Source organism: Micropterus dolomieu, linkage group LG20 (genome assembly GCF_021292245.1).
Source record: "Micropterus dolomieu isolate WLL.071019.BEF.003 ecotype Adirondacks linkage group LG20, ASM2129224v1, whole genome shotgun sequence".
In the NCBI taxonomy this organism is placed as follows: domain Eukaryota; kingdom Metazoa; phylum Chordata; class Actinopteri; order Centrarchiformes; family Centrarchidae; genus Micropterus; species Micropterus dolomieu.
Genome location: NC_060169.1, coordinates 21,577,650 through 21,602,080, shown reverse-complemented (window position 1 = coordinate 21,602,080; position 24,431 = coordinate 21,577,650). Strand labels below are relative to the sequence as shown.

General features: G+C 39.5%; 1 protein-coding gene across 3 annotated transcripts in view; it reads left to right on the top strand.

The window, feature by feature from the left end:
- The window catches only part of spon1a (spondin 1a), a 78,205-nt gene that overhangs the window by 41,499 nt on the left and 12,275 nt on the right, over positions 1-24,431 (top strand). For all 3 annotated transcript variants that reach the window (XM_046033566.1, XM_046033568.1, XM_046033565.1), the window contains exons 7-8: positions 12,808-12,872; positions 23,412-23,613. In XM_046033566.1, the coding sequence (XP_045889522.1) occupies positions 12,808-12,872; positions 23,412-23,613 (267 nt within the window). The remainder of the gene's footprint in view (positions 1-12,807; positions 12,873-23,411; positions 23,614-24,431) is intronic.

Genomic DNA, 24,431 nt, shown 5'->3' with positions numbered 1-24,431 from the left:
ACCCTTCACCCCACAGAGAGGCATCTCCACAGAGAGACATTTATGCTTTTAACACTTGTAGCTGTGATATGGTGGCAGCGTGTACTCCTTGATACTTTTTAGCATAATATTCTAGCATATTATTCCCTCTGTTAGTAGCTTACTGGTACAGTCAGTACTTCTTTCCACTGATAGATCAGCTGAAGCAAGCATTTTTCACTAATGCGAGTCTGGTTTTAATGGTGGACAGTGAGAAATGGTACTTTATTACCACCAATAAATAATTATTATTACCAATATCGGTCAGTTTATGTTCGTCCAGTGTTTTAATGTTTAATTATAGATGTCAACAAGGTTAAAATACCTTATTGTTAGCTAACAACATGTTCTAGTTGTCAGGTCTTTATGACGTAAAGGTGTTTCTAACATTCTGTCTCTCTGGTGTATAAAATGGATGGACAAAACAAAATGATGTAATTCAATTCGTACCACCACGGACTTGCTCCCAAAAAATTGACTGGGTTCAACACCTTTGATGCAGTGTCAACTAAATCCAAATATTATGAACTTTTTAGATTAGATGATTAGATTATGTTAAACATGTTTGCCACTGGCAAATCACTTAACATGTGTTTCTTGTTGATGTAGTGACTGTATAGTGTATAGTAAGTGTGTTGTTGTGCTTAAATGTTACAAACATAAAGACAGATGCTTTAACTTAAACCACTGAAGTTATTAGAAACCAATAAATGATCCGATGGTCACACAGTGCCAAATAGTCAGGTAAAGATTGCAGGGGCTCATGCAAAATGCGGTTGTGATGAGCATATTTGCCTGACAGCAGTAATCAGCCGTCCGTGATCCACTGCAATAATTGACGCTGCAGACTGAGTGCTTTGCGTTGGTGTTAGTACCGGTCACCCAAACACAGACACACGTGCAAAAATTGACACGCACAGATGTTCAGAATCACTTACAGTGAATGACCAGGTTGGCACTTGACTGCTCATTAGTGCATGAGCAGGCATGTAATCATGCCACAATATCAATAAAAGGCTCAGGTGCAGCACAGACATGATTCACACATATGGAAATACATACACAAACACTGCTTTACATGCAGACAGACAGGAATATATTCTCTAGCCACACTGCCATTTTTTCCAGAGAGCACCTGTGCCAGAGACAACACCACACATGCATGAGTGTTTCCTCTAAGGTAGAGATATTTTTGGTGGTGTATGTTCTGCAATCTGCCACCTGAGGGGTGACTGCCAAACAGCATCACATTCACAAGCAATCACAGTAATTTGTCCTATATTATTGTACCATTTGGGAAGATATTTGAACTTAATTTCATGCAGACTTTTTAAAAAATGACATGAAAGTAAAACCTAAAATGTTGTTGGGTTGGCCACCTACGTAAATTCAGTATATGGGAAAACACTGTCAGAGATTGTGCAAACTGACTCAGTCAGTCACTGAGAATTTACTTTTCACCATTTACATCTCAACAAGATCAGTTACTCATAAGTCGACTTGGAGCAGGTGACTCCAAATCACATCCTCCTGCTAAAAACACAACCTACCCTACTTCTGGGAACCTTTCTGAAAACTGACCTTTATGCATATATTATATATATTCTAATTTCATATATTAATTTACCTCCTTTGCTTCAGCATGAGTGGATGAATGGAATCTGTGAGGCTACAGTTAAAGTTTAAGGACACTGACACAGATGCTTCTTATTTTTCATATTTTTTTTATTTTGCAATAAATTCCAAGCAACAGTGAACGGTGAATACTTTTATTTTTGGAAAGAAGGCTGCAAGTTTTTGCCACTATACAATTGAGCAGGAGAAAATACTGCCAGAGCAAGACCAGAGGATCATAGTAATTGCGCTAAAATGTGTAATAAATGCTTCTCAACACTGTGAAGCAAGGTATTACCTTAGAAGCACAAGGGCTCCTGTGGACATTAGGAACTACCACCCTGCACAGTTGTCCTGGTAGTGGAAGAAAAGGAAAAGACATGAGGGTTGCTAAGGTTTTCTATGCCAATGGGAGAACCATGCACTACTCTAGTATTATCTCGCTGAGGCAGTATTTAAAGACTACACGCTCAGCTCGCCTTGAGCCAATTTCATGGCTGATATCCTCTGTGTGAGGGACTGCGACAGGGCTTTTCCACCCCAGCAGGATAGACTTGGCGTCGTGGGTTCAGAGGCCTCTGTCAATGGGCTAACTTCCAGCACATAGTGTCGCTATTTAACAGGTCAAGAGCAAATTCTAATCAGTGTCATTGTTGTCTGCATACTTGAGAACCATGTATTGATTTCTGAACTGCGGTCCTGAAGATTTAATAAAAAGAAAAAGCATCCTGCAAAAAAGTAAAATGACCCAAAAAGTCTCCCCATAGGGTTGGGAATCAATCGACTTAAAATTTTTATGGTGTGCCATGGTGACACACATGAACACGGAGTAGCATGTAGTGAACCTGTAACGAGTGGCAGACAACCACTTATATACACAAGTGGGGTGAGGACAACAAGGCAATGACCAGCATGTCCTCCCCAGAAAAACGACCAAATAGGTTATTGTTTATAGCACGTTATTACTACCCATTTTTACTTTTGTTGTGTCAGCAACCTCTAGTGGCCGTACAACGGTAGCAAAGGAGGAAGTAGGGTGATGTATTAGTTAAATGGTGAGTTATTTTGGGGCTAAGGTAAATAATGTTACTGCCTTCCGTCACGTGAGTTACGTGACTTCCATCACATCCGGTTTGCATGGTGCTCATGATTGCTGGTCATATCATATTACCAGTAATGGATTCATAGGGTACATCCCAGATCTCTTAATTGCATCCACATTTCCTTGCATCTCAGATCCTCCCACTGAAGACGTGAGGAGAGATGGAAAGGTAAAGATGCGAGGAGAGAGGAATCAAGGAAACACACTTTTAGAGAAATGACACGTCATTCCTCTGAACCGCCTGTCAGTCAGTCGGCTTTAACAGTGAATTCTGATAGTTTGGAGTTTGTATTGATTAAAAATCGGCTTTCTGTATTTATGCTGTTCACAGATCAGTTGAACCACAGTGTGTAAATGCACTTCACTGCTCAGACACTAAATGCACATGAACCTTTTCTATTAGCAGCAATGTTTTATTTAATATTTTATTAAAATATTATTTGTGTCTACATTTATTGATATTCTGAGTATTCATAATTCAGTTATGCAGGTTGTGGTTAAAATGTTTTAGAGTTTGTAGAAATAATTTAGAAGCCTTAATATTTTAGGAGAAGTGGAAATTATTGTTTTTATTATTAGTAGTAATATATTGCACATCAAAGTATAGCACAGGGATTTTTAGCCTTATATGTGACTGATAAACAATTCAAATCTGTTTAATACTGAAAGACATGAGACTCTCCCCAGCTACAATAGTAGCCACAATACAGAGGAAAGGAAATTATTTAATTATGGTTCTTTTGTTAATCAGACTTAACAGTTAAAAGATCCTTGGAAATAGTTTTTTTTACAGATTTTTTCAGTATGTCTAGTGTAAGTGTAAGTCTCAAACCAAAATGGCTCAAACAGTAACCAGTTTTATAAATCACTGTGGTGTCATACATGTACTCTTAGAATTTATTCACAAGTGCTGGAGAGCTCTGAAATGGCCACTAAACAACAGTTGCTTGTTTAACTGAAGCAACATTCATCAGTGATATGAAAGATTTTATAACAACTAGATAATAATTCATAGTGGCATTGTTCCCAGTCATACAATGTTAACTATGGATTATGAATTATTAAATACAATAATCTTTAACTTTGCTGCCACACAACACCCAGTTCATGAAAGTGCTTCTTTTGGACAGAAATAAAATGCATTAGGAGTGAAATACTAGCCTGATGTTGATAAATGTGCTCCTGCTTTGCTGGACTATGGTGACATAATTGACTTGGAGCAGGTGTTGTAATATTGTATAGAATATTTTAATAACTCACACATTGTACTATGTTGTGAGCCACAGCGTTTGTCCAGTTGAGCAGGTGTGTCTGGCTGCTGTGGTCTGACAGTGATTAATGACACAGGGATGCACAAAACAATGTATCAGTACAGTATGATTGATTACAAAAAACGATTTGCATTTCTTTTCAATGTGTTTAGGGGCATTTGTAAGAGTAATGGTGATTCTCACTGGCATGGCAAAAAAAGTCAAGAACCTTTAGACAAACTTGCCAGATGTTTGTTTTAGCTTCTCTTGAAAGTCAAAATCTTGTAGACTGTGGAAATGAAGTGCAAATCATCTTTTGTCAAAGAGTGCTCAGAGTAAAAGACAAAAAGAGATCAACGGTAATGCATCAGTATTCATATATTCACTGAACTCTATGGTGCTGCACAAGTGATGAAAGCACCCTATTTCCTAAATGCATCTATTCAAGATCATAAATCAGCACAATTTTTTGACTGGCAGGTTCTGAAGAAGCTTGATGGGACTCAGGGTCACGAAGCTTATTCGGCATGAACAATAATACATGTTTAATAATTCAATTAAAATGAGGAAACACTGACATTGGAACCTTGAAATGTGAAAGTAATGAGAAGCAGTATGTGGGTTTGTTAGTAACTAATGGTTTGCTGTTCTAAAGAATATAATTCTTGAGCTTACTCTAATGAGTTCCTGAGAGGTTGTCCCTTAGCTGTCATCATACAGGATATGGCAGAATTATAGCTTTAGCTCTATATTAAATTAGTAAAGGAAATAACAGGCTCTCTGGAAAGCTAACTAGTGTGCGTGTTGGGTAGGAGAAGCAAGGTACATGTTACATTGCTAATAGGGCTCAGCTTTAGACATCCCTAACAACAATATCCACTAATAACAGGCCTGTTATTAGTGGATATGCACTTTATTTGAGCAGCAGAAGAGCTACTTACAGGTAATCTTTGAAATTCTATCCCTCTCTGCCTGTCTTTGACATATGCATGAGGAAAAGCAAGGAGTGGATTTAGAAATAATTTTGCCAGTTGGAAGACTTAAATTAGTGGTATAAGCTTACCACTTAACAACTAACAGGATCCTTCAGTTCTGTTCTGAAAAACAGGAACCTATGGTGGCCTTACTATACAAAAAAACATGTAAGAAAACAGCAAAATAGAAAACACACTTACTGAATGAAGGGAAACAACATGACAAAAAAGAAAACATAATGACATTTTTTCAAAATAAATGATAGGTAGTCATGTTGTATTTGGAGGCAGGAGCATGATTCCAGGAATTTATTATAATGTACCGCACCTCCCTTTGTGGATCTGAAATGAAGAGAAGATGAGACATGCAGTTCTTTGTTTGTAGCAGCATGAGAAACCATAATAGGAGCACTGGACAGGAAAACGAGGTTTATTCTATTAAGAAGATTAAAAAGTGCAGGAAGAAGTGTACCATTTCAGTAGCTCAATTGTTGCAGGCAGGATGTTCTGAAGCCGATTTCTACAGACATTAGTGATTTGTCTGGGATAGCTTATGTATAAAATGATCATACATAATCTATTTTCTCAAGAAGTAGTACTGTGGCTATAATATAATGTTCACATGTAATAGCCTATCTATTATTATTGGGAGCATATCATTTTATAAATAATATGGAAGGTTGCTGTAAACTTCATCTCACTCCAAAGCTTGCTCCTACTGTCAATTTGCAAACCATGCACATTCCTCTAATATACCTGTCATCCATGTCACTCTTTAAAAAGCAGGCAGCAAATGTCTTCTTTCTTTTGCTCTTGCTGTCAGTGAAGTCAGTTAACATTTTAGTCTGGCAAACGTATTTGTTTAACTGCTTGAACAGATGCAAGAGCAGTTATACTTGTTAATTGAGAAATGTATTTTTTGGGAGTCTTGGGATTCTGTGCCAAAGGTAAAATGATCTGTTGCACATTTTGTCGTTAAAGGGGCTATATGTAAGTTTTTGATTTTAATAAATCAAATTGTCATTGCCTTATTGTCAGTGGGCGCAAAACTCACTCAGAAATTAAGCATATGCCTGTTTTCTCCGTTGCTTGCATCAGCCACTGTTCTGCTTTTAATGTGAGGTCTCCGGGTCGGATACACTAATACTACAGCGACAACACGGCAGTTAACAACATGCAGTCCACTAACACCATAAAACAACCGGCTCACAGCAAAACACAGGCTCCACGTAAGGATCCAAAACAACAATAAAGGTTTATGTGCTATCAGACCAAACAGGTTCAGATGATGTCGAGTAAGAACAAAGTGAGCATTAGTAAAGCTGGAGAAACACAGAGAAAGTCACGTTAGCTCGCAGGCTAACGCCAAGCAGTTGCTAATGTTATCCGGTGCAAAGTTATATAACGTTAGCTTTCCACATTACTTCACCAACTAGCGTGACCCATGTTACTATCATGTGTACCACTGTTGATTTAGCCTGTAAGAAAGGATGTAACGGTAAAAAGCAAATGTGGAGAGATTTGTTTACTAACGTTAGCCTATAGTGATGCAGTCAGGAGCAGCCAGCTAACGCTACAGTAGCTCGGACCTGCCGCTGTTTTCTACGTAACATTCAGTTCATGTTTATTGTGGTTTTACCAATAATCAGATACACAGCTTCTCCATCTCTGTCGCTGTGACTAACGTGACCCACAAAACGGTCACAACAACCCAGAGGAAGAACCATCCACTAACACTAATTACAGTAAAGTTACTGCTGTCTAACTGTTATAAAGTGCGAAACAGTCTCGTTATAATATTCAGTCCAGCTCACTAACTATTTCATTATCATCCAATACATGTAGCTGTGCTGACATTGCTGAGCCTCCGGAGACAGATTCACAGATAGTAAAGATAGTTACTGAAAGCAGCAGGCGAGCTAACGCTGTAGCACGTCGGCTAAATGCAGTAAATGTAACGTTACCGTGATCATGTAACGAGCATAGATTAGTTCAACCTGCAGCTGATAAAACTATTACTGTAACGTTGCAGTGGGAGTTTACCTGAGTTTCCAGCTCTGTCTGTTCTCCCTGCCTGTCTATAGCCGCTGTCACTCTGCCTTTTTTCGGGAGTATTGTGCCGATATGCGGCTCGCTGCGCTGAAGTAACATTACGGAGCCGGTGTTGATCTACCTCTGACACAGGAACGTTGAAGTAACAGAGCCTGAACATGTCTGAGTGAAAAGCCACAGCCTGCATGCTGGTGTTTCTGTGTTTATTGCAGGATTTTTGTATGACAGTGGTTGTGTTTTGGATTATGCTCGCTCATGACTTCAATCGCGCATACGAGCAAACTACATAATTTAAGCCAATAAATCTCTCTGCTAACAGCCATTAAATCTAACAGCAAAGTTGTGTGAAACAGTAAAAGTGACTTTATTAATGGCAGCATACTTTAATAATTTTCTCTATTGGATGGACATATGGAATGATTTCTCTATGGAAAGAGGAAAGTTTTACAATTGCATACATGAGAGATAAACAGCAAAGCTAAATATATGTAATACGCTTTTGAAATCAGTGTATTTTATTTTAAATATTTTATTTCAACTATTTCTCACAATGATACCAATACAAACCTTTATGCAAGTCAAATTGCAAAATAGGCTAACAAAGCAAAATGAGACAAAATGATAATGCTACATTATAGCCATGTGTTATGAGTGGAACGCATAGAACATTTTTGCAAATGTTTACTAATATGTTAACCCAATAATTTAAACTTTGATGGTTTCAAATTTATTTGACAAATTACATGGCCCTTTATAGACCAAAAGCACACGAGGTCTTGTAGTAGTCTATGAAGTCAATAGTATTTAAATGCATGGTTGACAAGCTAAAAACACAGTTGCTCTTTGTTTCTGAAAACATGACATTTGATGACATTTTTGAAAAGCTATTCAACTACTCATAGAAACTGTCACCATATTCATGCTCAAGGGGAAGCTCTGTCCTGAAGATGTTGTTAGATAAAAGGTCAGGGGTTGCCAGAGTCATTAGGACCCTGAGCATCCATACCATAATGTATCTTTCTGCAGACACAAAGTGTTTAAGGAGGGCCACAGGATTGACCCTGCCTGAATTATGTAAACACAACAAATAAAATACAGTTGTGGGATTACATTTCATATAGAATATCTGAGGAGTTGTATTGCACACAGAGCAATTTGTATCAGTGTCAAATGCAGTCGATTAGGGTATAAGGGCCGCTGACTTGGTAGATTAATATTTGAGCTGAAGTCTGCAAGCTGTGCTTTTGATGATGAAGCAGGCTATTTGCTTGTGTAATGTTCTTGATTTGCATGAATTTTTTAGTGACTAAAATGAAAACTGTGAGCGCTCAGCTAAAACAAATGTGTAACATAGAATGTAACTGCTAAGTAAGCAAATTAATACATTTTAACGTTAAGTCAAAATCATGATGTTGAAAATACATCTTCACCGCTCACTGCAATAAGAAAATGTGTAGTACTGTATCTAGGGGCAGATGAGCCTCTGGCTACAGAATAGCTTGCGGACACTCTTCTAACAAGTCTGCAATTAATTATAAAACTGACCCATTCCATCAAAATGTCTAGGGAGTTACTAAGTGATGGGTTTGTGGTCATTATTAAGTAATGATGGGAAATATTGGATCACATCCTCTATATTGATCCTACAAAGATTTTCTTCATTTGACTGAAGACTCAATTATACCTGAAGGGAATGAGTGCAAACAGTGAGATTCTACTCTGTTCCCTGTTTAATACACATGTAGCAGAACATTTAGCTCAACGTTATGATGAGACTACAAATCTGTTGACATCATTATTCTCATGAAAGCCTAACAAAGGGGAAAACTCCTTCTCAGTAGCAAGCTATTAGAGGTAGTTTTATGATCTATTATTAGTATAACTGTATAGTCCTAATAAGAATCATGATAGGCAGTTATTATAATGATATCAATATTAGTTTAAATATAGAGCAGGGCAGCACAGGCTGAAAAGTTTGGTGTCCGAAATATAATCAAGCAAACACAAGACAAATACATTTAAATTTTATGCACATTTATTAGTAACTACTCACTACAACTAAAACAGCAAAAATAACCAAGATAAAAGTCAATACGCAAAGTCAAATACACAAAGTAACTTAAACAAGCAAATGTGTAGTAGTAATGAGAATGAATTTACTTAGACTTACAGAAATAATGGAGGTAACAATTTAATATTACAAGGAATATTGACCAGAGTTGACCAGTTGACTAGGAGTCCTAAGAGGATCACTTAGTCTTTAGAGGATGCTGGGGTGAAGATCATTTTGAGGTTTACTTCTACACACAGTTTACATTCTTATCACATCGACATACATGATAAATAAATATACCATCAACAATAATATGCAAATATGCTTTGTATATTTTGTGTATTTGACAATTGATAAGAGGCTGAGTGATGTGGCTAATGAGCATGATGATCCTGAAACATGACACTCTACTTTTAAGAGCACAGAAAAGTTGGTACATTGTAGATATGAATTAGGCTTTATCATCAAGCTTTCCAAGTTATTTAAAAAAATGTCCTAATGTGTGTTGCTGATTAGTTTTTGCACTATATTTTGCATCAGCAGAGGCACACAGTGTGCCAGCTGATGTGAATGGTTAAAAGCTGACATCAGTTATATCCAGTCATATCCTCTGATCCCTGTTAAAAGTGGTGCCCTCAGCAGCATGACTGACTGACACTTTGGGGAAAGGGTAGCGTCCAGACTGTCCTCTCCTAAGAAGAAACAAATAATTTTATCAGAGAGAAACAGAGCTGCACCACTTTAAAATCCAAACACTGGTCTCCACTTTGATATTTTATAATTACATCACAGTGGAGAATTTCTTCTCACATTTTCTCACCTTCAAAGCAGAATCACGCTAATTGTACAAAATATTAGGAGGCTAGACTAATTGAAATAGCCCATTGTATACAGTGTATGTATATTTTGGTTACTGGTATAATTATGTTGGGATATCCAAGAGTAAAACAGAGCCAGAAGAGAGAGAGAGACTGATAAAACTGTTGCTGTTTCTGGTTTGCAGGTGCAGAACATGAAATGTGTCCTTTCCAGCAGTATTGAGTTGCATCTTGACAGTTCAATTTGTTTGGCAAATGGCTGCCAATAGACTAAATTGTGGGCGAAGGTCTTTTTTTTTGCTCGCTCACTAGTGGTCCTTGTCTTGGACGCTGCTGGCTGTGAGATATCTCTTTCTGTAAAGGTCTCACAGCAATATTTGCTAGCTCTATTCCTCATCAGACACATATTTCTAAGCACCTTTCTCTTCACCTTCTGCCAGGGAAATTGGATGGTCCTAGATCACATTTAAGAGACAAATGGTCTGTTAATAACAAAAAAGTAAGCCTTTGCTCTTTCTTTTTTTTTTTTTTACATGCATTAACATGAGAAGCTGCATTAATGTCACAGATCAAACTACACTTAACTAGTGTCATAAAAAAGATAAATGTGTTTCCCTGTATAGAAGAACAAGCCATCCACTTTTTTTTCACAATTTGAATTGAGAACATGAGCCAAAAGTAGCTCTTTTTTTCAGACTTGTCAACTGCTATTCATTGTAGTTTGCAAGTGCCTCACTAAATATGATTTAATACGGACTGAAATGTTAACTCGAAAGTGTAAAGCTTCACAGAGAATACAATACTGTGTCAGGTTGTGGAAATGTGTAACAAAAAAAACATTAAATTTGAAACTTACCATGAGTAACATCCTTGAATCTAAAATAGATTCAAGGATGCTGTGCTTATTATCAGCCTGTCAGATTTGTTGCAATGAAATTCAATAACACAGTGAAAAAGATTGGGGTGCTCTCAATTATATTACCAGAACAAAGACCACAGGAAATAAGGTTATTTACATCATTACAGCAATTAAACACATTATGAATACACATACACACCTTTTTATTAAAGAGAAGTAGTAATTTGCATGAAAAGTAATTACTTTTAATTTTTTTGGCATTGTCTGAAGAGAAAATTCAAATGTTTTGTGGTGGCTTCTGGGGGAAAGGAGAGGGCTTTTTTAATGTGAGGTTGCAAGCTGAAAGTAAATACACTCTAGTGTTTCACTGTTTACATGAACCGTGCTCAAGAGAAAGAGTATTTTTTATGTTTTCGACAATGACAAACACAAAATGCCCTCAGCAGGGGTTAGATGCAATAGCAAAGACATATGCAATGCAATGTAATCCTACACACTAGCTCCGCCGTAAATACAATACTATACTATTTGTGAAGCTACATATCCATTTATGCTGTTGTGGTATTTTATTACATTTCATGATGAGTCCTTTTAGACAAGGTACAAGGTACAAGGTTGTTTATTTGTCATTATACAGCACAAGGCTACATAACAAAACGAAATTTGTAGTTCCTTCATGCTACACACAACATATAATTAAGTGTAGGCCTATATTAAAATGTGGTAACATAGCAAATAAAATAAACCGTACAGTTATTTATAAACATATATACAGACGCATATATACATTCCACAGTGCATTTTTTGAATTTGCATGGGGTGAATGTAAACAGCAGCAACATGAAACATGAACAAGTATGAAAGTTTCATCTTCACAATAAACAGTCTGACATTTGGGAAACAGAGTCCATGTTGACTGCGTTTGTGCACCAAGCATCATCGATGTAAAACACAAAGAGTCCACCTCCTCTCATCTTGCCAGAGTCTTGCACTAGCAACAGTGACAACAGTTTCTGAATTCTGTTGCTTGGTCAATATGAGTCCCATTTTGTCCAGACTGGCTCTTTAGGAGCAGAATTAAGTCTAAGCTGGGCCAGCATGGCTCCTCTCCTGGCTCTCTTTCCTCTCCTCTAAGTGATCACCGCACCTGCCGTGGTGCCTGGTCCGGTTGTTTGGGCCGGGTGGATCGTGGTCTGCTGCTCTTTAATCCAAAAACACCGTATTCATCTTCCAATGACTGTATTTATGTCAGAGGTAACACATGTTTTGGCAATAAAGCCAGAAAAAAACAGATAAATGTACCTTGTTGCACAAATGTAACAGATTTAAAATACATTCTTACATCTTCTTCTATAAACCTACTAAATAACATGGCACCAAAATGCACCCATGTCTAATTCTTTGTAGCTGTCAGGTAGGGTCATGAGTGTCAAGGGGAAGAGAGACATTTACAGTTCAGACTGTCAGCTTCAGTAGCAGAACCCCCTCCCTCCACTACATTTGGATTAAGATCGGATAATCATCGTTCTTTTTTCAGAGCAGGTGACATTTCACATTGTGCATGGAAAAAGAAATGAAACTTGTGCATGATTAATGTTTTACAGTTGTTGCTCAGAAATTTCCAAACTGGTTTCAGCTGTCCTTTGCACTTGTGCCAACATTCTGACACTTATGTGAGGACTTTGTTGCAAGCTCTTCTCTCATTACCTGTTGAAAACATTTAGGAATGTATGTTTTAGGTTGTCTGTAACCTTCTGGGCTATGTTTTTATATTTAACTCTAATTTTTTTCCTCAAATTTAAATTAATCTATGCTCTATAGCTGCATGTTCTTCACTGCTTTTCTTACTTTTTTGAAGTTGAGTTTTTAGATCTTTTTGACCACACATACCGCCATTATCCACTGACCATTAAGATTTTATAGAAGTGTGGATATGGAAAAAAAGTCTTCCATGGATCCTTTTTAATCATTCACCAGTGAAGCGTGATGATTCAAGAGTGAAAAGTCGATTATGTCAGGGGACTGAGATTGAGTTTTTGTGTCTTTTTGTCTGTCTGTCTTCTGTAGGGTGATGACGTCCTGACAGTTATTAAAATGAAAGCACAGTGGCCAGCCTGGCAACCACTTAATGTGTAAGTAATACATCCTGATTATCATAATACTCACCACACATCTGCTGTTGACTGTGTTGATGGTTTTGTGCGTTGTATCACAAGTCGCAAACCTACATTACTTTTCAATATTTTTCCATGCACCTGGGGAGTTAAAACTTGGTAAAGATCTATCACAGTAATCCATTCCAAGGTCTCCCTCTGTTCTCGTTGATCATCTTATACCTACCATAGAGGTCTTCTGTCTATAAATACTGTATACTGGCCATGAAATATACCTAATCACACTACTATAGAATTTAAATTAAAGAATAAGATATCTGGTGTTGTCTTCACAGATAGTGAGTTCCCACGACTGTACAGTATAGTATCATGAATGAATGAATTAAGTTTTTATTATTGTGTCATGCATACTACTATGCCCAACCCACCTAAAAGACACCATAAACTCATATGAGCTAGATCTACATATACTGTACATTTTACATAAACAATATTACAAAAGAAACATAGTAAAAATGGATTACATTGAACAGTAGGACATATACATAAGGACTGATGCGGTATGGAAGCTAAACGTCATGTAAAGTAAAAAAATAAAAAGGCACACTATGTTTTTTGCTCTGTTATTTGCTCTGTTTTTTTGTTGTTTTTAAGTCAACATGTATGTAACACTTGCGTTACACTTACTGACTTAATGCATATGTAGAAACAGGATTAAGGTAATCCTGTTTCTAAGTAGTGTATAGGAAAAGCAGACCTGTAATAGGTGAAGTCCGGGATTATAATGGCTCCTTTAACAGCTTTACTACTAATGTTGAAGTTCCTCTAGTACTTGTCTCACCCTGGCAGTTAATTTGTAATATCCTGGGCTTTAATCATTCTACTCTGTAGGGTCTGTAATTGGTCTGTGGCATATAAGCACCTCTGCTGTTTCGATTTGACAATTGTGTTTGACGTGTTTTGAATTTGAGGCTGTAGTAAATTACTTATCTGGAGCTAGATGCACTCTTTAAAACGCATGGCGCAGAAATTGTTCAGCATGCTCCTTAGCAAAAACATCAATGTAAAGCATCCATTGTGAGTAGTTAATGGACAAAAACAACCACTGGTAATATGTCAATATCAACATGTAGGTTGAAACACAATCATTAACTGAAACAGAAACAGCTGTGTAGGAGGAACAAGACACAAGGTAGTTACACTGCATCAGCAAAATCTTCTGGCTGTAGCAGAAGGCAGTTTCTTTGCCGAAGGGCTAGAGCGGTACAAGAATGAGCGTCTGCAGTCAACAGTGAAGCATGGTGGAGGTTCCCTGCAAGTATGGGGCTACATTTCTGCAAACGAGTTGGGGATTTGGTCAGAAATAATGGTCTCCTCAATGCTTAGAAGTACAGGCAGATACTTTTTTTATCTTGCAATACCATCAGGGAGGCATCTGATTAGCTCCAAATTTATTCTGCAGTATGACAACGCCCCCAAAACATAAAGGGAAAGTCATTAAGAACTATCTTCATCATAAAGAAGAACAAGTCCTGGTAGTGATCGCATGGCCCCACAGAGCCCTGATCTCAACATCATTGAGTCTGTCTGGGATTTCATGAAGATAGCGAAGCAACTGAGGCTGCCTAAATCCACAGAAGGACTGTGGATAGTTCCTGTTGAAAAGAGCCAGGTTCAGTTGTGATGAAGATGTTTCGGAGACTTAACACATGGTTTATTGAGCCCAGCCGAGGAGATTCAGTGCCCACAACACAACAAACGAAAAATACCAAAACCAACCATCTGAAGGATAACATCATTTGGTCCCTTTTATGTTTGTCTTCACCCTAGTGCCTGTATGTTTCTCCATTAGGTCATCTTTACATGGCCTTAAGCTAGAACAACAAATCTATCTGATGTTTAGACTCCAATGCTACATCATACTGGAATCCATTACTATCCATGTGTTGTACTCTAATCTGTGGAGCCCGTAAGTTCTTGTAAACATTCTAGTAAGACTCACCTTTGCCAGATGCCCAGAGATCACCGGTATCTGCTATTCTGACGCCTGAGCTACTGTCTCTACCTTATCAGTTTAACTGTTGCCTCTTTAACAAAGACAAATACATGACATGAAATAACTAGAGCTGGAAGTTCAGTGAACACATGGGGTCACCTAATGACTCCAAGCTAGACCTGTCTTACCTTTCCCTGTTACATCAGTTAAGCCCCCTATAAATATTCTAACAGTTCCCCAAGTTGTTTGGGCCAACATACCTGCTGAATTCCTTCAAAAGCTATGTGTACGTGTACCTAGGAGAATTATTGCCGTTTTGAAGACAAAGGTTGGTCACACCACTATTGATTTGATTTCGATTTTTCTTCTGTTCACTCTTGCTGCATTTGGTAATTGATAAATATAATCTATTAACATGTCTGTTTTTTTGGAAAGCATTCTTTCTTTACAAAATTTCCACACCTGCTTAAAACTTTTCCACAATACTGTATGACTGCAGGCTCTTAAGGCTTAAGATGTCAGAACATACAGTAAGAAGTTAGTAACCAAAGTTGCACCCAGAGCTTGCTGATCAGTGAATATCCAGCTCAAATGTGCCCTGAAACTGCCAGCTACACCAAGCTTACAGTGTGCACGCTCATTTACTCCTAAATTCATAAGAGCCATTTAATCTCTTATTTATGAGAAAAACAAGAAGCGTGTTGGCTCAGCTAGCTCAGAAGAACTTCAGTGGTAAAGGCCTGTGCAGTGTTGTTTCCTCAACCACAGGGCTTCAGTGAGGGCCATGAGTTTACTCTCCGAATGGAAGAAACAGTCAGGAATAGAAGCAATAATATCCAGTAGGGCTAATTAGCTTACTTTGTGCTGTAAAGGCAACCATACTTAATTGTTTCACACAGCATATGCAGGAGTGTGTCAGATCAGTTACGTTGGTTTGGATCAAGAAAAGGGTTTATATCAAAAACCAAATCAATGTGTCTTCACCATGGATGTAGTTAAGTCTAAGTCTACATGTTACTCAACCAACTGGAAGATGTATTTTAAAGCTGCATGCATGAAAAATGCATAAATGCATTATTATGTCAGCATGTATCGAAGTTGGATGTGTGTGTTCCAGTTTCAGTAATACAGTGTAAATATGCATGCTTTGTGGGTTTGTGATTTTTCAGGTGCACGTATATAAGTGTCTGGATAAAGCTGTTTTACGCCAAAGCTTTTCTCTGTGTTAGAGAATAATGGTCTCCTCATCCCCATCCAGTTTTCAAGCTGACTTAATGGTTGTTGTCAACTAAAGCTTCCAACATTCCTTGCTTTGACAAATGTGAGGATGAGAGACCGGAAGAGAAAGAAACAGAGAAAGAAAGGAAAACAGCAAACATAAAGAATAAGTCAGTAATTAGATAATGTTCCTGAGAAGACTGGGGTTTAATTACATTAGTAGTACTTTTTTAAGTTTAACTTAGTTATGTGGCTAAGAACCAGTATGTGTACTGCAACACATTCTGTAAAATGAAGTGCCTCTTCTTAAACCAGGCTTTCATTTTATTTGACTATAAAGAGCAAAATGATTGCTGGAACAAAGGGCAAAGCAGCAGAGATGGAGAGTAGATGTGGGAGATGAGAAAAAATGAGTCTGAAGAAGTGACAGCCATTATTGTACATATTACAACAGTATGTGTACAGCAGTGGCTTTCCTGAGACCCAATACATCATAGGGAAAAAGAAATAAGCGGTTGTTTTCCAGAGAATAAGTACATACTAGACAGGTCCTTAAGAAATGACTCCTGCAGATAAATAAACCTCACTAGAATAGAAAATCACATCAGTAGAATTGTATGTCAGTAATTAACCAATAAAAAAGATAAAACAATAAAATAGAATGAAAAAAGACATGTGAGGTTCTCAGTACACTAGTGTATTATAATTTCAAGGAATATTCCAATGCTAATTATGTAGCTGTCCAAAATGTGGCAGTCTTTGTAGTCCATTAAAACTACAGCCACTTTGGCACCACACTTTATATTGACAGAGAAATTGTTCTGTTGCTAAGCAAACCTGTGCCTGCATGTACCAGAGAAGCTCAGCTGACAAAGGCACGCTCATAACTTGATAGTCATTTCACTACCATATCATTTTGCAGCCGAAATATACAAAAATGAATAAGGATAGACTTGGTCCCTTGGACCCCAACTAGTTGAAGATTTGATGCTTCAATAGAAGGAGCCTGATTTGACTGCCAGTCTCACAGTCAGATCTTTGAAGCTGCAAGATGAAACGAGAATCATGCCATTTTGGCTATATGGGGATGCCAGACGTCTAATTTTACATAGAACTACTGGTTTTCATCCAATAAGTTAATATGCAGCCTATTATGATATAAATATCAACATATAATGCTGTAACTAAAACTATGAAGAAAGAAATAAGCTTTAAATAAATAGTTTATCACCATTGATGAACCACACAAAGAATATTATAATATCGTTTTCAAACAGTACTTGAAATAGACACAACCCCGACACACACCACACACGATTCGACTAACAGGCAATCCCTGACAATTCTGATTCGACTATGTAAATCCTTAGTCGGGGACAGCCCTAGAAATTACCTTGAGCACAGATACACATAATATCAAATCAAAATGTAAAAGCTGATGCTGTGTTCTTGTATTTATTAATCAGTAGTATTTTCCATCTAATCTTAGCCCATGCAAATGACTCAGTCTGTAGTCTTAAGTCAGTGATTTCAAAATAGGTAACCACTAAATGTCACAATTCATCAAGGCATCATAACCACATAGTTACTTTCTATCCTCAGTCAAACTTAAAACAATGCTGTTGACCGTGGTGGGAACAAGGGATGCTGGAATTATGCTTCCCTAAAGATGTACACATTAATGTCCCCAACTAGGACCTTGACAGAGAAGGTTGTTTTGGGTAACTGTAGATCGCAGAGGAACTGATGCACACTTCTAAAATCTCAACAATACATTTTGTACATATGCGTGTCAGTTGATTGGTTTATTTAACTTCTGTCGGGAGGTTGGTTCAAAACAGACACAAAAAACAAATGTGAATGTATTGCATACAACTGTAAAGATAGATACTTTATTTATCCCGAGGGGAATTCAAGTATCCAATAGCATACGAAACATACATACATTAAACTTACATTAAACCTATATTAAAATAGAATTTTGTTCTTTTGTCTATTGTCCTCCCTGCCATGACTGTTGTACGTTCTGATGGCCAAGGGGACGAAAGAGTTTTTAAGTCTGTTGGTGGAGCTGGGCTGGGACAGCAATCTGACACTGAACACACTCCTCTGCCCGATGAAGGTGTTGTGCAGAGGGTGGTGGGCGTTGTCCAGTATGGACAGCCGTTTGTCCAAGGTCCTTCTTTCTGCCACTGTCACTAGAGAGTCCAGCTCTGAGCCCACCTCTGAGCCAGTCTCCTCACCAGTCTGTCCAGTCAACCGGCATCTCTCTTCTTGCTGCTTCCTCCCCAGCAAACTACAGCATAAAAGAGGACGCTGGCCACCACAGACTGGTAAAACATCTGCAGCAGTTTTTTGCAGATGTTGAAGGACCCCAGCCTTCTCAAGAAGTACAGACGGCTCTGCCCTTTCCTGTGGAGAGTGTCCATATTTTCTGTCCAGTCCAGCTTGTCATCCAGCTGCAGCCCCAGATATTTGTAAGTCCTGACCACCTCCACATCGACCCCCTCGATGGACACAGGTTGGAGATGTGGTTTCTTCCTTCTGAAGTCCACCACCATCTCCTTGGTCTTGGAGGTGTTCAGCTGCAGATGGTTGGTCCTGCACCACCTCCTGCTGACCACCGTGTCTGACGTGTGGCCCTTCAGTCTGACATACTGTGGTCTCTCTGTGAGGTAGTCCGTAATCCATGTCACCAAGCGTGGGTCCACCCTGTCAGCTTGTCTCTCAGCAGGAGCGGCTGGATGGTGTCGAATGCGCTGGAGATGAGACATGAAGTCTTCCAGAGCACTGGGACCCTCCCCAGCTGCAGGCTCAGGTTGAAGACATGCTGGAGTGGCCCAGTTCAGCAGAACATACTTTAAGCATCCTTGGACACACTCTGTCCGGGCCTGCTGCTTTCCTTGGACGGAGCCTCCTCAGCTCTCTGCTCACCTGATCCTTGGTGATGGTGGTGGGGAGGGGTGTTGAACTGTCCATGTGTGTGGAGGGTGGGGGTGGTCTGCAGTCTGAGGTGGCGATGGACATGGTGGTGGCATTGGAGGAGGTGATGGACATGGTGGTGTGAAGTGGGCCATCGCTGGTTGTGGGAGCTGGAGTATTAAACCTGTTAAAAAAAAGGTTTAGCTGGTTTGCTCTCCCAGCATCCCCCTCTCCTGCAATACTGTACGTCTTCTTGCTGCCTGTGATGGTTTTCATACCATCCCAGACCTCCCTCATGTTGTTGTGCTGCAGCTTCTGTTCTACCTTCCTTCTGTAGTCCTCCTTTGCCTCTCTCAGGTGGACCTTGAGTTCCCCCTGTACGCGCTTCAGCTCATCTCAGCCCATCCTTGAATGCCCCCTTCTTCCTGTTCAGGGTGTCCTTGACATTACTGGTGATCCAGGGCTTGTTGTTTGGGAAGCAGAGTACCGTTCTGGTGCGGACCACAACGTCCATGCAGAAGTCCAGGTAGTCAGTAGTGCAGTGTGTGACCCCCTTGATGTCTTCACCATGTGCTTCCTGCAGGACGCTCCAGTCAGTACATTCAAAGCAGTCTCTCAGAGCCTCCGCTGCCTCAGGAGACCATTTCCTGAAGGAGCGTTTGGTCGTGGACTGTCTCTGGATCTGTGGTTTGTACTGTGGCATGAGCAGGAAACTGCCATACAAACATATCTGAGTCACCCCTGTGCACATTTGTCTAGGTGTAACCTGGAGAAGTCAGACTGGCAGATTAGCTATAGGAGTTAGAGCTGTTTTTTCTAAATGATAATACCCTGTTTTGTATGTCAGTACAATACAGTACAGTACAAGCGAAACTGTGAGAAACACTGATTGACAAAACCCACGGCTCCTGTGTGTCAGAGATAATTCACGGTAGATGTGGCTCCAAAGTGTTTGTTTTGCCATAGTGGAACTATTGTCCTGTACTAAGACTTTGACTTTACAAAAAATTTTCAGTCATAATTTTGGCCACAGGGGTGGCGCGGTGGTGCAGTGGTTAGCACTGTCGCCTCAGAGCAAGAAGGTTGTGGGTTCAAACCCCGGTTGCCCCAGCCTTTCTGTGTGGAGTTTGCATGTTCTCCCCATGTCCGTGTGGGTTCTCTTCCTCCCACAATCCAAAGACATGCAGGCTAGGTTAATTGGTGTCTCCAAAATTGTCCTTAGGTGTGAGAGTGAGGGGTTGTTTGTCTGTCCAGGGTGTACCCCGTCTTTCGCCCGATGTTAGCTGGGATTGGCTCCAGCCCCCCGCTACCATGTATGCAGGATAAGCTGTTGACGATGGATGGATGGATGGATGGATTTTGGCCACATGGAGCAACAGTGAAAGTACTGTCACCCTGCATCATCTCCCTTCAAACTGTTTACATTTAGACAGAAAACACGGGGTGTTGATGTCTGAATTTCTCTGTACCTTAGGAAATGAGGCAGAGGCTGAATTTGATTAATATTTTAGTCCACTAAACATAGGGAAAGTGAAGGTACTGTTTAAAGGGATAGTTTGGGTTTTTTGACGTGGGGCTGTATGAGGTACTTATCCTTAGTCATTACCTGCAGAGACAGAGGTCCGGAAGCTAAGCAATGTACTGATGTGGACAGGGTCAGCAGCAAAATGTGTTAAAAATCAAAAATCAATATCAATTCAAGTGTACGCTATATGTAAAATAATTTTAGAGCTTTAACTTGCCATCAGACAGCCATTTCATTTAGAGAACTACATTTTCTCAAAAACTATTCTGATAAAAAACTACTTCTGAATCTCTGTGTTGCGCCATATCCTCCCACTCTCTCTACGAAGTCACGCTGCACACTACAGTATCTTCCTTCTGTTTTCTTACTGAATTTCTCTTCATTAGTCCACCCGCTCTCTATGCCACTTTTCCCCCTTTATATACTGCATTAAAATGGTTGCATCCATCACAGCTACAGTACCTCCATGACACTCAGCTGGCTCCTTGCTGTCTCCCCACTCCCACTCTTTCTTGCCAGCTGTCTTCCTAATAACTAGAGGACTACTTTGCTGTTCCACGGGCTACATTTGATTAGCAGCTAAAAAATAAGCTGGTTGTCAACGGAGCTTTTGAAGACAAGAAATATAGCTGTTAATGAGCTGCCTTCTTTATTTCTGTCACTCTCAAAACTACTTTTTGGGGTTGATAGCAGTGGTTTATGTGTGTATAGTATTGTATGGTAGCGTAGCGAGCCTTTTCCCACTTCTGGGTTAGCTTCTGTTCAAACACGCATGTTTGCTTATTAGAAACATGTGAAACATAATATTGAGGTTTTCCATCGCTGCAATAATTTATTGATGATCAGACTGAGCTTTGACTGCTGCGTGAGCAAATCTGTCTGCAGGAAACCTTCAACAGCTTTCAACAGAATTGTTTAAATTTAAATGACTAAACAATTTCGATAAATGTTTTACTTTTAAATAAATAAATAAACCATTGATCTTTTAATAGATGTCATGGATATTCCACAATCTGTTAATTTATTGACCGCTAAATGGTTAAATGTCTGCTACAGTTACAGTTGTATTATTAGCTAGTAAGACCAGGATCACAAAGATCAAATAAAATTAAATTTCAGATTGCATAGTTTTGGAAACCTTTTCTGGACATTACTTTTATAGGATTTTACAGAGGTGTCTTGCTCTGTGTCTCCTTTTCTGTCAATTGCACCTATCCTTTTTGTAGAACCCAGGTAGCTGTCTGAGAGACGCCTCAGACTTGCAATATTCACTGAGCAGAGACCCTGGAGAGTCAAGTCAAGTTGTGTGCTCTCAGGGGATAAGGGCTATTTCACAGCCTCAGAGGACATCATTAGTAGAGTGTGCAAGGGCAGGACTGAGTTGGCTGAAGTCAAATGGATTTATATGGGCATGGTGACAGGTGAAAGGGAATCACTGGCTAATGGTCTATGTTTCAACAAGAATCTCCCCACTCCTAATTAATCTTGGATTGGCTGGGAAAATTCTTGTAATTAGTTTAGCCGTCAATCATTGGTTAAGACAGATGGCTAGAAATGTGTGTGTGTGTGTGTGTGTGTGTTTGTGTGTGTTTTGCCGTAAGCGAGCAAATGTGGTGTGGAGATAGATGTGGTTTTGAAAGGTGAGTGCAGAATAAATCAACTAAATATATACCAGTCACTATCTTGTCAATCACGTACCTTTCCTTTCTCTTTCTCGAAAAGGACAGCCACAGTTTCCCACTTCCAATCAAAGTGCTCCTTTAGTTTAGCAGCCATTTCACAATGTTACTTTTCCTCTTTGTGCTTTCACTTTCATCAATCTTTCTAAAAAGGTTGTGACATAGTTTAACAACTGCAGCCACTGACACAATTGTGCTGTCTAAGCCTCATGTCATATAGCTGTTGAATGCTAAACAAAGGTTCAATCTTAGATCTTTGTTTGATAACGTGTGTAGGTGTGAGGAGATGCCCCAAGCCAATGCTAAAGATCATGTCGGGGCCGACCCCGGCATTTTTTAATGGATCATTGGCTAAAATAAACCTGATCACGTGTGGATCCTTTTTTAACTTTTAACTTATGTGTTTTGTCCACCTCAGCCTGCTAGTGTTGCAGCACTGCTCGCTTTTACAACAACCAGACTCCACAGTGTGAGCATTTTGTTTGTATATGCGAGTGAAAATTAGAGTGTAGAGAGAGTGTGAAAGTGAAAAATTTTGACAACTAATGTGTTTTTTAGTCGCATTGTCCCAGTTAAACTCTCAATTAACTCATATCAGTAATTTAAGCTTATGAACTTAATATTTTTGAACCAGGACCTGCAGTATCTGGACCAAGTTGCTTGTGAAAAAAAAATAAATAATAATGCCAAATTCTGTATCATTTGTGATTGAATACAGGTATGTATTTAATCAACATTCTGCTGCGGTGTATATATTTATTTTTACGATGTATGCTAAGTATCTTGGGCAAAAACATTTAGTTCTACCTTATCTCATTTGCAGGTTCTAACTTCAGTGTGCATTGGGCCTGGTATACTGCCAGGAAAATGTCACAACTTGTAAACTTGGGTATCAGAAACTTAGTCCTGTTATCCTAGTTTTCCTCTTGTGTTTACACTTTTTTGGCAACTTGCTAGTGACACAATTGGAAATGTATGACTTTACAAGTTCACAGGGAGCAACCAAACGCATCATTCAGTTTTGTTTTGTTCAGGCTGACGATCTAATTTATATTGGAGCAGGTGCAGCCTAGCCTCAGGTCTTCTATAGGACACACCTTTCGAGGTTCTCACTCGTCAGTTGACAAGCAGCTAACACCTCTCTTTCTGTCTCTAGCTTACTCACACTTCCAAATTGCCTTGAATCACTCAGACCTCATTCTCACTCTCTTCCTCAGGCGGGCCGCCCCCTCAGCTGAATTCTCAGTGGACCGGACGCGTCACCTCATGTCCTATCTGACCATGATGGGGCCCAGTCCAGACTGGAATGTGGGTCTGTCTGCTGAGGACTTGTGTACCAAGGAGTGTGGTTGGGCCCAGAGGGTGGTCCAGGATCTGATCCCCTGGGATGCAGGCACTGACAGTGGTGTGACATATGAGGTCAGTAAAAACATTTAGATTAATTAGTAAAAAATATAATTATTAACACGTTATGCCACCTCACTGATTTACTCCCAAACGTGCATTCAGACATAAAACAATCGGAGATGTTTTCTCACTCTGTGTCTGTGTTATTTTCACTTACAGATCTCTTTAAAATAGTGTGTGTGTGGGGGGGGTGTCTCTATTATCATCATGCATCAAAAACAAAAGGGTCCCTCTGAATGTGTGACTCAACTCTGCGCCGCCTTTAACCCGTGGATAACCTTCCTCCTCACTCTCATCACTAGCGTCTTTCCTTCACACTCGCATTTTGACCTTGTCATTATACCAACCTCTTCCTCTTCATCTGCCTGTCCGCTCACATTCGCAATTACTGCCTCTCTCACCTCATCACATACCGCCAGTCTGCAACAATTCAACTGTCATCACCCATCCAATTCTCCTTTAACAGCCTTGAACGTCTCCAATCCTCACCCTGAGTTGCTGTCCGCTACGTGTTCAGTGTCTGCAGTCGGCACTAATAGATTAAGCTGTGTGTGTGCGTGTTTGACCTAACTCGACATGACGACATGTGTGAAACCTGTGGCTGATCCCTCGGAGCTCACAGAGGAACCCAATGAACTGTACTCTCTTGCTTGTTTTGGCTGGCCTCAAGAATAATTTCACACTTTCTTTCTCATTTTTCCTCTTTCCTACACACACACACACACACACACATGCACGCACGCACGCACACACAAACGCACACACACTATTTTGTACACCACACCAGTCTTTGCGGCGTAAGGCAAAAATACCGCGTGATGTGAAGGGAC